The sequence below is a fragment of the Macrotis lagotis genome, chromosome X, assembly GCF_037893015.1.
Source record: "Macrotis lagotis isolate mMagLag1 chromosome X, bilby.v1.9.chrom.fasta, whole genome shotgun sequence".
Classification (NCBI taxonomy): Eukaryota; Metazoa; Chordata; class Mammalia; order Peramelemorphia; family Peramelidae; genus Macrotis; species Macrotis lagotis.
This window is the reverse complement of record NC_133666.1, coordinates 278,870,000-278,888,317: the sequence shown is the minus strand read 5'-3', so window position 1 is coordinate 278,888,317 and position 18,318 is coordinate 278,870,000. Positions and strand designations below refer to the sequence as shown.

The window sequence follows — 18,318 nt, the reverse complement described above, 5'->3', positions numbered from 1 at the left end:
GAAATAGAAGCCAAGCGAATACCCATTCTTCGGACTGTATGCAAGTTGGAGACACAGAAGCACACAGAAAAGCCCCACTGAGCAAGAGGGCTGGGAAAAGCTGTGAGTAGAATACTCTCTCAATAGGTATCCTTTGCCACAAATGATACAGATGTGTGATGAGCTTGATCCAGTGTTGAGTTAATGATAGATAGAATGCATTTGAGAAACTGAACAGTGGGTTTGAATAAACTCCAGATTCTTCTCAAAATAAAAACCTCATCTTTTAAATATCAACATTAATCCAAGGCTATGTGGAATCATGGAACAGAATTTCAAAGGAATCAAAATCAGTGTCAACCAAAGAGCAAAGTTGTGAGACACATGTAAGAGACTATAAAAGATGGGAATATGTCAATGAAAAATTGCTTGTAACAAAATCAAAGAAATGTGCGATTAGAAAAGAAATGGGTTGGTCCTGTAGTAAGTAATGACAAGTGGACACCAGAGTACTGCTTCATCTGTATGATGGGTATAATACCTGCAGCATCTATAACTCATTCATAACCTGTTGTGAAGCTAAAATGCAATAGTATTTTGCAAGTCTCAAAACACAATATTATGACTGTTGCAGTGATTCTGATGTAAGCAATTTACTATTTTGAAATTTCTGAATCCAAGCTGTCAGTGTCCATAAATGTCAGAAACATTTTAACAAATTTAACAAACATTCCAGGAAGTATTAAAAGAGCAGTTAATATTTATAACAGCTTTAATAGTTTATAAAATGCATTCTTTATCAAGTTATCAGACTTTCGGTTATCAAGGACAATGAAGTACCCTTAAGTTTATTTTTTTGTTTTTTTGTTTTGTTTTTTAGGTTTTTGCAAGGCAAATGGGGTTAAGTGGCTTGCCCAAGGCCACACAGCTAGGTAATTATGAAGTGTCTGAGACCGGATTTGAACCCAGGTACTCCTGACTCCAGGGCTGGTGCTTTATCCACTACACCACCTAGCCACCCCTACCCTTAAGTTTAAAAAAAAAGAATGAAGCTTTGATGTAAAATATATATACATATCTTTTTTTACATATATCTTAAGTAGAAGGAATATTTGACCTTTGACAGGTCAAATGGAAAAAAATTACAAAGAAAGAGATAACAACTTGAATCTAAAAAAAAATTAGGCTTTTCCTTAAGAAGAGGACTGGATGTTCTGAGAAAGGAGCAGGTTGTTCTTCAAAGAATGACTAAAAAGGAGTCATTGAAGAAAAAGTTAAATGGAAGAATCATTCAAAAAGGTTCCAAGGAAGAGAAGTGGAGCTGGTCATTCCCCCAACAAATACTGAAGCAGTTATTAAAATAATTTCTTAAAATAACATTAGAAAAGTCTGTTAAGTCCCAGGAAAAACTTAAAGGACTAAAACCTTAATGCAAGGAAGTAAATTTGACCTCAAAAATCACTGACTTATTAGTGCAATGATATTGAAATAGGATTCTGAAAAGGTATAACCTTTTCAAAATATCAGGATAGGTAAAGTAGCACTGTATTCTTAAAAAAAAGATACTTATCTGAACAAATCCAGAAATCAGTAGTAGCAAACATCTAGTGAAAATGAAAGAAACAAAAAATTTTGTCAAACATCTTTATCACAAGTCCAGGGTTCTGGATCCATCCTCATAAGTCTGAGAAATTTAAAAAGGGCTGAAAGGAATCAGAAGAAGGCAGTCATATTCAAATTACTTGGGACAAGTAGTATTTTTGATTAATTTTGTAGATAAATTTTAATTTTATGACAGGCATGTATGCTTCCAACTCTTAAGTTGAATCAGAACACCTGACCAGGATGAGTTGAAACTGGACTGAAATGGGTTTCTCCACCTTTTAATTGGTTCTGTAATATGAGTGGTTCCATTTGGCCAGAGACTCATGCCAAGAATGAATAAACTTATAAAGGTGAAATAGCTAAATGAACTCAGCAGAATACAAGTGAAGACCTCAGGAGGCATCTAGCAGTTGGAGGGGTTGTTAAATAATTCTTCTACAGAGGGTACAGATTTGTTGGACTTGGAAAAAGTAAGACTGGGGGAGAAAAAGAGATGCTGGCCACTAATATGAAGGAAAAAAAACTTGTCATGATCAAAATGATCCACAGGCTAAAATACTCAAAAAAAGAAAGTAATTCTTACTGATAAAACTCAAACTCATTTTTTCATTCAAGGCCATGTAGCAAAACAACTGTCAAGAAGTAGTTTTTGAGTGAGCCTGTAATATCTAGGAATCTTCAGATTAAAACATAACCCCACAGTGCTTCAGACTTGACTTCTAGTTAGTTTCAAAGTCTTGTTTCCATAGAAGAAATTATGAGCTCTGATAAATATACCGCTATAATGAACAGTTGAATTACAGAAATTCCCAAATGAAGATGGAATGTTGCAAAATGAACTTACAACTATGCTACCCTTTGTACGAAAGGTTTCTCCAAAAGCCAAAGGTAAACATGCTTCAGTGATTTAGGGAACTTATGTAATTTAAATCCTAAGTGAAAAACTTATGTGATATACTTCTTTCTAGTCTCAGAAAAATAGAGGCCTGTTATCTAATATCCTAGGAAGTATGGCTTCATGATAAAAAATTTAAAATTGTGTGAAAACACTGTGAATTTAATTAATATCACACAAAACAAGCGATTGCAGCAAAAGGTATATAATAAAGTCAGTTTCTGCTATGACAATATATGCATTATTAAAAATCACCCAACTATGAAAAATCATGCCATAAAAACCACAGAGCTTATGGGAAAATGAAATCACACTCAAAATCTTTTAGACACATAAAAAGGTATATTATTCCTGGTCATGTGATCAACAAATAAAAGATTTAAACATTTTCTCTGATCCTCATGTCTTCACAAATCTTTCCAAGAGAAATTACGAACCAAAGATAAAGTAGCTATGCTCTAGAAAACCTAGAATAGAAAAGGCTACACACACACACACACACACACACACACACACACACAGACACAGACACAAATACACGGTTACTGATCCTGAGCTCACTTAACACCTCTCCCCTACCTCTCATGATACTAGTAGAGAGGCTGCTCTAGCAAGTCCAAAGATATGACACAGGTTTACAATAAAATCTACCTTACCTCCATGTACTGATTCCCCCTCCCTATTTTCAGTTTTGTGAAAACCCCTTTTCCAGGTTGCAGAAATTTCCCTTGGCCAAGATAGCCAGCTAGGCACAGCCCTGGTTCTTTAAGAACAAGAAGCCTACTAAAGACTATAATCCTGTAGCACCCTACACCAGTGCAGTTAAGCTCTGAACTGCCTACTTTGTGGCCCCAAAAACTAAGGTATAGAGGGAGTAGGGCAGGACAACATAGAGGAAGGGATGCATGAGGAATATAGTATATATGGTACTCCACTAAGTCTGAGGGAAAAAGCATAGTATTATAGTTGAAACTAGTTCTGACTACCCTGAATCATTTGGAGCAATGACCTATATTAATGAACTGTGAAATGTCTAGCATGGGAGGAGGTTGAGAAGCTTTGAGATTCAGTCCCCAAAGAAATAACAATCAGAGAGAATCAAAAGTGAACTGTAAGTGAAGAATCGAGGGTTGGGGATTGGGAGGGGGAGAAAAGACTGAAATAACCATAGATCTCAGGAAGAAAACTCACAGATCTTGAATATAAAATGATAAACCAATAGGTAAAAAAAAAAAACTAACTGCAGGAGAGAAATATGCCCTCCAGAACAAATGAATTCAAGCATCTATGAATGAAAATAAAGTGATTCAACGCTTGAGGAGACAGAGGATCCTATGGAATTTCAGAACATGGAACCGTAACACACTATTCCTCAAAAGAGGAAAATTATGAGAGCAAAATTTATGCTCTGAAAAACAAAAAAATAATGGGCAAAATAAAAAAACTAGAATGGAAATGGAAAGCCTCAACAAAGAAATAAAAGAGAACAATATAAGTTGGGAATACAAATAGAAGAGATGGGCATTCTAAAAGAAGAGAAGCAAAAAATAGTAACATTAAAATATAACATGCCTAGAACTTCTGAAAATAGAAAATGAAAAAACATTGAAAATTTACAGATCATCTCTAGAAAAAAATCAAAAAAACCCCTAAACTTAAAATTTCAAGACACATTCAATTCATAAACAAGTTCAATAAGAGACCAGAAGATCTTCAAATACAAAGGATATTAAAATAATATACTATAAATAAAATAAAATATAAATAAATAAAATAAAATACTATACTGCACTCACAAGAAAATGTAGAAAGAATGAAATATATTCTGAAAAACAAGGAAGGTCAGGATACAGCTATGGCAACATAAGCTACAAATTTGAGTTTAACCATACAGGAAAAAATATGGATAATTTAATAATAAAGTATCTGAAACAGTTTTAGAAAGAAAACCAGAAAACAGAAATGAATAAATGTAGCTGCCAAAGACACCAACAGCTGCAGAGTAAACAGCAGAAAGACCAAAAAGACACTTCTTTCCAAATGTATATAAGGCAGAAATGGAGGGTGGAAATCAGGTGGAGGCAATAGTGCGGAGGCAAACGGGGTATTAGAGAAAGAATTTACTGACTTCTGCTTAAAGGTGAATCACTGTTTGTGGGATTATATTACAATGTAGGAAGGTACATGAGGGAAAAGAAGAGAAACAAAGAAGCAATGAGGGGGAAGGTGGGCTAAGAAAAAGAGCCCACAGAACAAGTAGAAGGGGAAGATTCAGAGGGAGAAAAATGGCATTGTTTTGCTAGTGGTAGGAGATGCCACAGATGAATTGTTCCCTATGAATGAAGAGAAATGATCTGTTAAGGGGAATGGGGGCCTTTGCTGGGTGTGGATTAGGGGATTTGATACTTGGAGGGTTCACTCATATTACTTCAGGAGGGTGAAATTGGAACTCCTGAAGGAAACTAACATCTGAGGGAGAGAACATGGACCTAGGGAGAAGCTTTTGAGGTAAACAGGTAGAAAAAGATAATAAGGGGAGACAATAAATCAGGGATGGGCTGCATAATTACGGATTTGATAGCTAATATTATGATAATATGTACTCTCTGACACTAGCAATAATTGGTATTCTGGGATCAAAGTGCAATGGAAAGGAGAATCCATGGGGCAAGTCCTATAAGGCAGTAGCAAAAACCAGAGCAGAGAATAGAATGAATACCTTGCAAACTTTGCATGAGAGGGAGAGAGAGAGAGAGAGAGAGAGAGAGAGAGAGAGAGAGAGAGAGAGAGAGAGAGAATTATAGTGGACACAAATCAGAGAATGAAGGTCTAGTGCAAACAGAAATAGAAGACAAATGAAGAGAGTAAGAAAAAAAATCAATTTTTGGAAAGGGGCACAACAATTGTAATTTACAAAACTAATGAACAGGACTAGCTGGAAAAGGAGAAGGAATTAAAATCTATTGACTGAAAGGAAAAAGGGTCTGGGGATTAGAAGGAAGAGAATTATAAAACCAAGTGAAAACAGGACAGAGAAAAAGGAACCAATATCTTTTACCTTTTCGAAAGAGAAAGAGGGAACAAATGAGAAGATGGAATGAGGGGTTGGAAAGAAGAGAACCACTTTTTAAGGGTCACCTTAAAAAAAGATCAATGTAACTGAAGGAACAAAATACTGTTTGTAGGAGAAGGGAAAAAACCATAATGGGGAAAAAAAACTATTAGAGACAGGTGGAGAAGAATACAAACCTAACATTAACTATAAATGTGAATTAAACAATAAAATAAAAATGTTACAGATTGGATAAGAAAATCTGTTGCTTACAAGAATTTGATAAAACAAAATCATTTTGAAAAAAACAAAAAAGGTAGAATATAAAAGGAAATGAGGAAAAGAAGTAGGAATGAAAGGACAATAACACATGCACACCTTAAACTATATTATAAAGCAACAGTCATCAAAACTACTGAACTGGTTAAAGAATAGAGGGGATAGATCAATGGAACAGACTAGACAAAGGTAATTAAGAAATAATACAACTTATAATGTAGTATGTGATAAAGTAGGAAACACAAATTACCTAGGAATAAACTCCTTATTTGATTAAAAATCTGTTGAGGAACCTGGAAAGCAGTAGAGCAGAAATTAGGCTTAGACTAATAACTTCCACTATAATCCACAATACATTCTAAATGGAGATGTCACCTTAGGATTAAAGATAATACTATAAAAAATTAGAAGAGAACTATATTTCTCAGAATTATGGGTAGAAGATGTATTTTTTTTTAAGGTTTTTGCAAGGCAATGGGGTTAAAGTGGCTTGCCCAGGGCCACACAGCTAGGTAATTAAGTGTCTGAGGCCAGACTTGAACTCAGGTACTCCAGGGCCAGTGCTCTATCCACTGTGCAACCTAACCACCCCAGAAGATGTATTCTTAAACAAACAAACAAAAAAGCTAATTACAAAGGCCAAATAGATAACTTTGATAACTTGAAACTGAAAAGTTTCTGCACAGACATTTTTGCATCTAGGATAAGAAAGTGGTCAAATGGGGAAAAAAAAAATCTTAATTTCTCTGATATTTTGGTGTCTAAAACAAAACCAATAACATGCTCAAAAGAGATGAAGGAAAAGAATGCTCTAAATCTCTAATACTAAGGGAAATGCAAAACAAAACAACTTTATGGTTTCATTTCATATCCTCCAAAATTGGCAAAAATTATCCTCAAATGTCAATAGTTAAATGCTGAAGGGTTTGTGGAAGGAGAGGCACACTAAACATTGCTGGTGAAGCTGTAAAATGATGTAACAATTTTTGAAAGCAATTTAAAATTATGAAATAAAATACCTGAAATGTCTATACTCTTTGAACCCAACTCCCTATTTCTGGGCTTATGCCCTAAGGAAACCTTTTTTTTTTTTAGATTTTTCAAGGCAATGGGTTTAAGTGGCTTGCCCAAGGCCACACGGCTAGGTAATTATTAAGTGTCTGAGGTCCGATTTGAACCCAGGTACTCCTGACTCCAAGGCCAGTGCTCTATTCACTGCGCCACCTAACTGCCCCTAAGGAAACCTTTGATAAGAAAAGAGTCCATATATATATCATCACTTTTTTGTGACAGTCAAAAATTAAAAACAAGGAATCAAAGTCCATCAATTGGGGAATGGTCATATAAATTGTGATAGATGAATGTATGGTGATTAGACAGTTTTATACAGGTTAAATGGTTAAATACTATAATTAAATATACTATAGTTATAAATATTACAATAGGGACTGTTGTGGAACTTTTGCTATTCAATGGATTCCAATGGGGCTTCAGCTGGCAAAATTGGTGGGTGGCTTCACCAATGAAATTGGGAGGTAGGAGCATAATTAATAACCATAAGTGAATGTATAGGTATAGACCAGTTCTCTTCTGACTTCTACTGCATCATAAAATAAATGAAAACATGGCACTTTACCTTGGGGAAAAACCCTGAAATTTGCTTGTGGAAAGAGTGTCAAAATGGTTGCAGTTTTAAAATTATTTTGAAGTGGTGTGGTTCTGTTTTCACACTTTCTCTAAGAAATTATACATTAGCAGCACAAATTTTATGTTCTAATTGTTCCATAATATATATGTGTTGTAATAGAGCTGCATTTTAAAACAAGTGTTACAGGATTGACTTGATTACATACTGAAAGTATTTTTAAAAATGTAGTAAGTTTAAAGAATTGTTTTGTTAATAATTTATTTTGTTCCAGTTAATTTACACCATGCTGTAAGATCCCAAGTACTAAATTTTAAGGTTAATTATCCCAAGAGATGGAAAGCACAAGAATGTAAATCTTAAGGGACAAAGGGAATACTTACAATACAATTATTTTTAATTTTTCTAATGAAAACTTGATGTTTGAAAAGACAAATGTGAGTATACAAGGAACCAACTGAGATTTAAAAATCATATAGTGATGAGCTGTGAAGTCAGGACTTATGTTCAAATTCCACCTCTCCTTAAACTTCAGTCCATATCATATTGAGGTCAATTTTGGGTATCACATTTCTCATCAATAAAGTGAGGATGAGATCCCACTATCCTAAGATGGAAGTAGAGAAAGGTAAAAAGACAACAAATATGAATGTGGCAGAATCCCATAAAATAGTATAAGAAATGATAACACCCAGAATAAGCTGAACATGTAGCAAACTACAGATAAGTTGTTGTTGCTATTGTTTTAATTAATAGCTAATACAGGGGAAAGAGCAAAGGATCAACAAGAACTAGAACTGTTGCTTGGGGTAGATGGAATGATGATGACTTGACAACAGGCTGAAAGTAAAGACCTAGTTCAATTAAATTCATAAATCAAGAATTAGAAGGGACCACAGAGATCATCTAGTTCAATTCCTTCATTTTAAATATGAAGAAACAAGTCTACCAAGTTGAAGTGATTTTGTCCAAGGCACACAGACAGCAACATTAGGGGTAGGAGATGAATTCAGGTTCTCAGACTCCAGAGCCATAGCAATTCCCTCTGAAGCTAGTTATTACTGCCACTACTATTGGTTTTTTTTTGTTTTTTGTTTTTGCCAGAGAGGACTTTTGCATTTGAAATGATTAAGGGGCGGCTAGGTGGTGTGGTGGATAGAGGACTGGCCCTGGAATCAGGAGTACCTGAGTTCAAATCCGGCCTCAGACACTTAATAATTACATAGCCATGTGACCTTGGGCAAACTACTTAACTCCATTGCCTTGCAAAAAAAAAAAGATTGAACAAGATTTTAAGGAGTTGATACCGAAAATAAATTAAGAGATTGTAAGAACACTAAGCAATCTTTGATGATTTTAGGTCATTTGGTCTAGTTGAAACTTTTACCTTGAGTAATTAAAGAATAATTAAATATGAGTGCTAGTTTAGCATAATGATCTTTAAAAGACTGCATAGGTAAAAGGGAGTTTCTACATAGTGGAAAAAGGCAATTATTATGAATCTGCCATTGAACCTGATTTAGATTACTGGAAAAATTCTAAAACAAATCAGAGACAATTGATAAATATTTAGAAAGAAACTGCCTTCAAAGTCTTTAAGAGACTTCACTGGATGCTAGAATAATGTTCTTGACAGATTATAAAGCTGGTAGGTAGATCAGGTGAATGATGAAGATATTTAGTTCATTTAAGGTTTTTTTAAAAAACAATTTTTGTGAAAAATGTGGGATAAAGCAATAGTAAAATTAGATAGGATTCAGTACTGTTTCTATGGCTGCATACAAAATAATGATATTTAAGGGGTTGATGTCAATTTGGAAGTATTCGAAGATGGGAGTACCTTAGGGATCTATTTTAACATTTGTCAGAAGTATAGCGGCATCCCTATTAAATATGTAGATGACAGAATACAAAGAAAGTTAAGTAATATAAGGATTGACAGTCAAAATAAATAATGATATTTACTGTTTAGAGAATTGAATTGAATAAGATCAAACTCAATTGGGATAAATGTAAAGTTCAATATAGATTTTCACGATCAACTTTTTAAGTAGCAACATCTGAAGAAAAAGCTGAAAGCTTTTGTTTGCAAGCTCAGTGAACAGCAGTTTGATAAACCAATCTAAAAAACTAAAGGATCTCGGGATATATTATGATAAAGCTAATGACCATGGTTACAGAAGAGCTGTACTCTGCCAAGTCAGACCAGGTTCTACTGTGGTCAATTTTGGATGTCATATTTAAAGGAGGACATTTGACATGGGAAAGAGTATACATAATGGAGTCCAAGTCAAATAATGAGCAACAGAGGAATTGGGAATGTTTAGACTTAAGAAAAAGACTGAAACTTATTTATATGATAATTGTATTCAATATTTGCAAAGCTATCATGTGGATGAGGGATTATATTTGTTCTCTTTGGCCTGGGAGGGGAAAAGCTGAAGACACTATAGGTGAAAATCACAAAGGGTAAAATTTAGGCCTACAGGAAAAAACTTAACAATTAGGAGGTATCTGAAGGTGAAACGGGCTGCCTCAGCGGTTATTACACTCATCTTCACTGAAGGCCTTTAAATAAGAGTCTAGATGACTAATTTATATGTTATAGAAGATTTCCTTTTTTTAATTAAGAGTTGTACTGAAATGGTAAAAGTTTTTTCAAACTTTAAAATTATGGGATTTTGTGTAACAGACTCAAAGAGGGTTAAGTGAATTGATTGGTGTCACAAGTAATAAAAATGTCTCAAAACCAGTCCACAAGTCCAATCATCTTTCTACCAGGTGGCTCTGGGAGCTTACTATCTAAGAGATATATCCAAAAAAGTAATTAAGTGCAGAAAAGTTATGTGCAAAGTGTGTAAAGAGATAAAGATGGATTTGGAAGGGAAAGAGTCCATTCCAGGCACAGGATAAAAGTAAGAACAAAGACAAGAGATATATAGAGAATACAGAACTATCTATTCAGTTTGGGAAGTTGATTAATGGTAGTTGATTATGAGATGAGGAGATAGCCAGATTACTGGGTCCTGAATACCATGATGTAGTGTTTTTATTTGTTCAGTGGGTGAGATTTGGGGACATTAGATCAGACCAGGGAATTAGATTATTTAAGAAAAAATGCTTAAAATGCATTAGAGAGGAGATATACCAAAAGCAGGAAGAAAAGCTAACCAATTTTCCAACTGAGAAATGAGAATTTAAACTAGGAAAGAGAGGGAGGATAGAGGACACCTATGAATTCAAAGTATATGAATAGGCAATTTTCACCACTATCAGCAATTATATGGAAAAAATACTACGAGTCACAAATAATAATAGCCCAATGTAACTAACTGGGCTTTAATGTTTGCAAAGCATTTTACAAATAGCTCATTTTATCCTCACATTACCTCCTCTTTATGGAAGAGTAAACTGAGGCTAAGAAAAATTAATTGGCAAAGGGTCACACAGTCATATTAAATGCCCAAGGCTAAACTTGGAAATCAATTTTCTTGAATCCAAGTTCAGGACTCATACACTTTGTCAATGAGCTGCCTCCAGTAAGAGATATGTAAATGAAAAGAGTTTATCTCATCAGATATGTAAAAATGACCAAAATGGTAAAGTTATTACAGCTATGATGATACAGTAATACAATGCTGAACTTGTGAAATGGTCCAACCAATCTAAATTATACCGCAAAATGTCACTAAGTGAAATAGTATTGTGTCCTTTGACCCAGTGATACTACCAATAAGTTTATCTTACAAAGAAAGCAAAAGTCTCATATGCACAAAAATACTGATAGCAATCTGTTAGCAAAGAACTAGATGAGAAATAGGTGTTCAATGATAAGGGAATGAATGAATATAATTCAAAGAAGTTAGGCTTGTAAAAGCTCATCCAGAGCAAAGTAAACAGAAGAACTAAGAAAACAATTTGCAGGAAGATAATATTGTAAAGCAAAGTAATGCTGAAAGATTTTAGAACTTTGATCAATGCAGAGAGCAATCATTACTTCAGAGGAGTAACAAATAAAACTATCCATCTTTCAGTTTTCAGACAGCCAATATGTTTATGAATGTATAAAAAAAGGTTTTGTTTCAGGGAAGGAAGAATTATTGGAAAGTGGCAGTGGAAACATTTTTTAAAAGAAAAGAATGGATTAAAGATTTTTTTTTCTGGGGAAAGAACCAATAGGATTTATGCATTTGATTATGAATAGGGGAGAGGAAAGGAAATAACTGAAATTCTGAGGACATATAGGTATAGATATTAATACCAAAAACATTCAAGTCTGGAGGAAAGACAAGTTCTTCCTCAAAGGAAGATTAGTTTAGTTTTGGACATGTTAAGTTTGCATGTCGTCTGTCATTTAGAACTGTAGTCTGAAGGAAATGTTTTACACTTGGAGATACCATAGTTATAATTTGAAGGCTAGAGGTCATATTAACATCTGTAACGACCTCAAAAAGCTAAATGAAATGTTCACCTCTCCTGAGTTCTAGTTTGAGAAATACTTCCTTAATACCTGGGGCAGGCATTCTGGCATATACTTTGAAATGCTGTTGTACTATTTGGTGGTTTTTTCCTTAACTACAATGATGGGGGGGAAATTTTTTTTTAGCTGAAGTTTTTTTCCCCCTTCACATAAACATTTGTTTTGGATTATCAGAATATAAAATAGGAAAACAACACTGAAAAGATCGATTTTTACTTCAATAAATCAGAACTGGTGAAATTTAAGAGTGGAGAGAGGAATATGGTGTCAAAACATGGCCAATATGTTTATTTGTTTTTGCTTAACTGTACTTTTTGGTTACAAGAGAGGATTCTTACTGAAGGTAATGATTTGGGGGAATAAATAAGAAATAAAGCAATATTAGAAAAAACATCAATAGAACATCTAAGAAATGAAAATAAATTTGTCTTTGGTCAGTATAGTCAAAGTTTAAATCTGAGAATCTTGTTATAACAAATGTCATGTGGGACAAGCTCCTTTTAAAGCAATTTAAAAATAAAAAAATCCTGGCAACCACTACAAAACTTCACTTAAAGAAACCCAAACTCTTCTTTATTTTAAAAAAATCATTTTAAACTAATATGGTTCAACAAATAAAACAGGCAAAAAATTTAGTCCAAAAGCTAACTGTATTAACTGACACAAATGTTTCAAATGTGTTACAGTGCATTATTAACAGAACTATTTACATGCATATTTACATCTTTTTTATACATTAAGTTTTTGTTTTTTACCTACTTTTAGGAAGTTGGAAATAAGTACAGGTTCAAGTATAGTAGGTAAATTACTTAAATTAGTTATCAGTAAAGAACCAAATTAAAATTAAAAGAGTATTAGGGAAAAAAATAACTGTTTAAAAATTATAAAGCAGGGGGAAAAATGAAATTATAAGTGGTAAACAAATAAACTTGTTAAAATTCCCAAATACAAAATTTTCAGTACTACAAAATAAAACTGAAGCTATATAAATTAAATCAAAAGACAATGTTCCAGTTCTGTTCTGGAGAACAATCAAGTTAGCGATGTGAAAAAAATTATGCTTATAGAACTAAAAAGGAAAAAAAAAAAAGGTTACCAAAGTAGCACAGAATGTGTGCTTGACTTAGTTCTTGAAATAATTTTACCAAGAAGCACTATGGTTGTTTGAGCTTTCTCCTATAAAATGCTTTAGCTGTCAACTTTCTTCCACAAACTAATAATTTTTAAAGATCCTGGTAACCTAAGTAGTATTTATTTTGCATATGTAAGAATAGTTAATAATGATTTCAAACTCTGAATGCTAAAGCTTTTTTTCATGATTATGAGTCAAACTTGAGACCCAATTTGTTAGTGGATACTTCTTAACCTGAAATTGAATTATTCATAGCTAATAAAAAGGTGCTATATTTATGTAGTAATGTATAAGCTTAGGTTTATTTTTTCCTCAAGGAAAATAGTATTTTAGTAAGATAAGCTTCTAATCAGTAAAATTTTTCTTTCAACATGTCACTTATTTCAAATAAATTTTATTGCAGCCAAAACAGTTTATAATATGTACATAATAAACTATGATATATATACACAATTTAAGTTATAGGAAATAAGTTTACTTTTTCTTTTTGGCAGACATTGTTAAACAAAATTAAAATTGCATACATTAGTAACTTAAACTCAACATCCTTAATTTGGTATAAATGTGACATGTTTCCTTGCTTCCTTCTGTTTTGCTAATCATCAAACCTAAACTGCCTTATAAAGATAATATCCTTTAATCTAACTTTACTGTTTTCTCTTACGCTCTGATTCTAAGCAAAATTTTTCATAGGCTTCTTCTATTTCTGGGTCCATCTCATCATCAATGTCATCCAAGTATCTGTAAAAGAAGCAATGATGATTCTAAATTATTTATATACCTATCATTTATTCAGAAAGTAGCTGCTTCAATTCTAAGACATGGAAACGGTTGGTTATCTACTTCCTGAAGTTTTCTTGTCTCAAATTCATGGTAAAACCTAAACTGTATCAACATAAAAATATTTCATCAAAGACTCTCCCTCAAACAAACTATTCTTAAAAACTAATCCCATAAATATATATCTGACAATAGCAATCTGGCATAAACTACGATTCCAAACACAGAATACTAGAGTTGCAGTTTGGCTCTGCCATTTGACTTTTAATTATAGCACCTGGTACTTATCAGAAATTTGATCCCCTTAAAAAAACTATTCCATCTGAAATATACAGTGCATTTACTCAGAATCAGACTTCTAGGGTAGGAAGTTAACAACTAGTAAACTGAGGCTTAGAAAGGTTAAATGATTTGGGCAAGGCCACACAACCTGTTAGTGACAGAGAACTCATCTCTTTGCTCCTATACTGTAGTAGTCATTCTATCATTCTATGATGCTTACTGTGGTTTTTTAACTTCAAAATCTACCCTTCACACCAAGTCTTGAGAATATAGTTTATACTATAGCAGAGTATTATTCAAATTTTACCACTAATGACAGCTGTGTAATCTCTGTGTGTCTTAGACAACTCCTAGGATTCATCCAATATTTTATATTCACACATAAGACACTAATTACATCACAGATCTTTTTTTATATTAATGAGATTACTCAGAATTAACACCCTGTGCTTATTTCAAGTGCAAAACATCAGTTCTATATATGTCTATACAATTTTAAAAGTACTGAGCCCAAAAACACAATGTTCTAGAATGAATACTTTTGGAAGGGAAGGGATCATGTTTTAAGTATCATGATATTAAGGAAATATTTTCTTTTTTATAAATTAAATAAAATAAACTACTGCCAACATACAATAATTACAAAATTGTGACTTTTTAACCCAGTGATCTCTCTACTAGGAATATATTTTAAAGGATACTTTGGTGGGAGATGACTTCTTTGTACAAAATATTTTTAGCAGCATTATTTATTCTAGCAAAAACCTGAAAACACATTAAGTCAACTGGCTGAGAACTGACTGAATAAAATTGTGGCATATTAATGTAATGTATTACTATTTTGCCATAAAAATTTTAAACGTAAACATATAAACCCTTATATATAACACAACTGAAGAAAGTAGAATGAAAATAACATAAATACTTGCTACAAACTAAACAACAATAGCTATCAAAGCCTGAAAATACAGACAAGATTTTGAAGGGAAAAAGGAAGCAAAGATGTTTTTTCTTTTAGTTAAAAGTTACTTTCTGACACAAACTGTAAATAGCAAATTTTACAGTTTTATAGTCTGTTTTCACTTGATAATTACTAAGCTTCAAATTTTTTAAATTGTCATGTGTCAAATACCAGGAAACAAACAAATACAACTCTAAGTAATCAAGCTATATGGCCCCTCAACATCTAATTTTTTGACCCCAAATTTATCTAAGAAAATGCTTTCCATAGCAGTGATGGAATATTTTAGAAAAGCTCTACTATAGAGAGATTTTTTTATAGAAAAAAAAATCAGCTACAAATGAAACATACGGATCTCCAGCCCCTGATAAGTCTGTTCCATTTTCCTCATAATCTGGGAAGAAATTCTCTCTGTCAAGTAACTCCTGATATTTTTCTTGATAATCTATATAAAAAACACAAACATCACAACTTAAGATACTTAAAAAAAATTCTTTATATACAAATATTTCTAAGTAATTCAACTATAATTATGAGACAGAGTGGTTTTCTTTTCCTCCTAATGGTGGTGAAAATGTGAATTCACACACTTTCATCCCATCCCTTCCCTGCTTTGTGAATTATCTAAGACTAAGGGTAGAGTCTGGGAAAATGGAGCATCAAAATTTAAATAGCTTCTGTGGGAACAGAATTCTAATCCCAGTTTTATTACTAACATTACATTTTTATCATGCGAACTATTTAAAAAAAAACTTAAGATTTATTAATATTGATCACATATTATATGATAATTTATTTAATTCTGCTGTCCAAATATGAATTATGTAAAATATACCCCATATCCTGCTGAATAGGGACAATGATAAAATCCTGAAATTTATAAACCTAGTTTATACACCTGGTTAGGCGATATTTCCAAGATGGACAAGGCTTTCTAACACAGCAATTCTTAAATTGAGGTCTGTAAATTTTTTTGTTTTTACTATTCTGTTCACTGTATTTCAACATTTAATTGGGAATCTTCTGAAATACTATGTATTTTATGGATTTAAAGACATTCTTTTTGAAAAAGGGATTATAGGCTTCATTTGACAAAGGGATCCACAAAAAAAATGTTAAAGAGCCCTTGTAATAAACAATGTGTGGTCTAAGAGGTAAGAATAAGAATAGAGGCTGGTGATAAACTTGGAAGTAAAACAAGTAAAAATGAATACTGGCTCAGTCACTAAGAACTTTGGTACTTTTAACAGCTCAATGAGACTGCTTATCAGTAAAATGAAGACTATTCATCTATCTCACAGGGTTATTTGAAGATCAGATGACAAATGCAAGTAAAGATTTCTGCAAATTTTGAAGTGCTAAATAAATATCTCTTTTTAGTCATATTCATATAATAGTCACCATTGATAAGGATCCTTCAGGTAGCACAAGGTGTAGAATTCTTATACTATATTTTAAAAACATTTTAAAAAAGTTTTACCATAGAAAGAAAAAAAAATCAATACTATTTCCTACCCCCCCCCACAATGTCTCAGATAAAAGGAAATTCCTCAATCCTATAAACATTTTATACATTTCTCATTGTGTACTTTTATTATGTATTGTCTTACTTTTCCTTCTAGGCCTGAAATTGGCAACTACAGCCCCCTCAAGCTAAATCTAGCATGTTTTATTTTGTATGGCCAAAATATAATTTGAAAACATAAAAACCATTTCTAGGTCCCATACAAAAACACAGATGGCAGGCCCTCAGGTCGTGGTTTGCTGACATGCTTTAGAAAATGAGCTTTATGAAGGTAAAGAGACGATGTATTTGTTCTCCTTTTACCAATGGTATCTTGAACACAGTGCTTTTTGAATGAAATATTAAGGACAAAGTTAGATGAAAGTGCATGACACAATTTAAAGATGCCAGAAGAGGATATATTTAATAATATGCCCTTTGTTCCTATTCCTGGTTTTATGTGTTATTACTTTGAATCAATGACCATGTGGTACTTCTTCATCAGAGTAAACCTATATATATTATGATATAGGCCTAGACCCACAGGGCTTGGTAACAGTGGGTTATTCTATCAGACTAGTTTTTTTAGTTTACCAGTAAAATAAATATGACATATACCATTTTCATGTTTATAGTTTACTCATATTCCATCTTAGAAGAAATGGAAAAACAGAACATTTGGTTGTATTGAATAAAACAACATATTTGAAGTCAAGAAGAAACAGGCTCAAATGCTGCTGCAGAAACTTAGCTAGCTTTAGCTATAGCTAGCTATAACCCTAGCCAAGTCACTTAAATCTGGCCTCAATTTCCTCACCTGTAAAATGAAGGCATTGGACCTGATGACCCATAAGATCCCTTTCAGTTTTAAAATTTTAATCCTATGAAAACAATTTTGCTCAATCCCAGACAACTGGCAAATGAGTACATATTTTGATTAACCTCCACAAATTCTCATTCTTCTTGTTAAAGGGAATTTTCCTAAGAATTAGACTGGTTAAGACAAATGATGTTATGGCACTTTAATAAGTGCTGTTCTCACTTCCTCTCCCGCACGTCAACACAGTGCCAAATAATTTTAATATTAGCCTTAAACAAAATATAACCAATAAGATAAAACTGCTCTAACTATAGTAACATATTTTAAAAAAGTCAATTTTTATTTTTTACAGTTCCCTGGAAATAGGATTATATTAGGGTATATTAAGTCTTTTTATACATCTTATTATCAGGTAAAGGTAACATATATTAAAAATGATAAAATAAAACTAGTTTTTTGTTTATATACATGTATGAGTACTAATTATGTCAAATATTAGATAATACTATTAAGGTAATTAACAATGCTGTTACTTCAAAAGACATAGAAATCTTATGTCACCTCCAGTTAAACTGACAAAAATTCAAGTTACAGTTATTTCTAAAGTAGTATTCAGTAAGAAATTGAGATAAATGTCTTAGTGACTTCCTACATATACATTTTTTTTTCTTGCAAGGCAAACGGTAAGGTTAAGTGGCTTGCCCAAGGCCACACAGCTAGGTAATTATTAAGTGTCTAAGACTGGATTTGAACCCAGGTACTCCTAACTCCAGGGCCGGTGCTTTATCCACTACGCCACCTAGCTGCCCCCCTACATATACATTTTAAGAAACTCAAAATTTATTTTTCTATAAGAATTCTCTGAAGTAGAAGATAAAAAGCATGACATCAACCAATCTTATAT

General features: G+C 32.9%; 1 protein-coding gene and 1 long non-coding RNA gene across 4 annotated transcripts in view; one reads left to right on the top strand and one right to left on the bottom strand.

Moving 5' to 3' along the window:
* LOC141501866 (uncharacterized) overlaps positions 1–18,318 on the top strand; it is a 45,970-nt gene that overhangs the window by 643 nt on the left and 27,009 nt on the right. Inside the window, exons 2-3 of one of the 2 annotated variants that reach the window (XR_012472324.1) lie at positions 1–102; positions 860–4,270. This is a non-coding gene — a long non-coding RNA (uncharacterized LOC141501866). Of the gene's footprint in view, positions 103–859; positions 4,271–18,318 lie in introns of those variants that run through there. The other variant, XR_012472323.1, reaches the window with a different exon arrangement.
* Positions 13,446–18,318, bottom strand: part of PAIP1 (poly(A) binding protein interacting protein 1) — a 32,412-nt gene continuing 27,539 nt past the window's right edge. For both annotated transcript variants that reach the window (XM_074206245.1, XM_074206246.1), the window contains exons 10-11: positions 15,442–15,535; positions 13,446–13,808 (exon numbers count right to left, since the gene is read on the bottom strand). In XM_074206245.1, the coding sequence (XP_074062346.1) occupies positions 13,715–13,808; positions 15,442–15,535 (188 nt within the window). In that variant the 3' untranslated portion in view covers positions 13,446–13,714. The remainder of the gene's footprint in view (positions 13,809–15,441; positions 15,536–18,318) is intronic.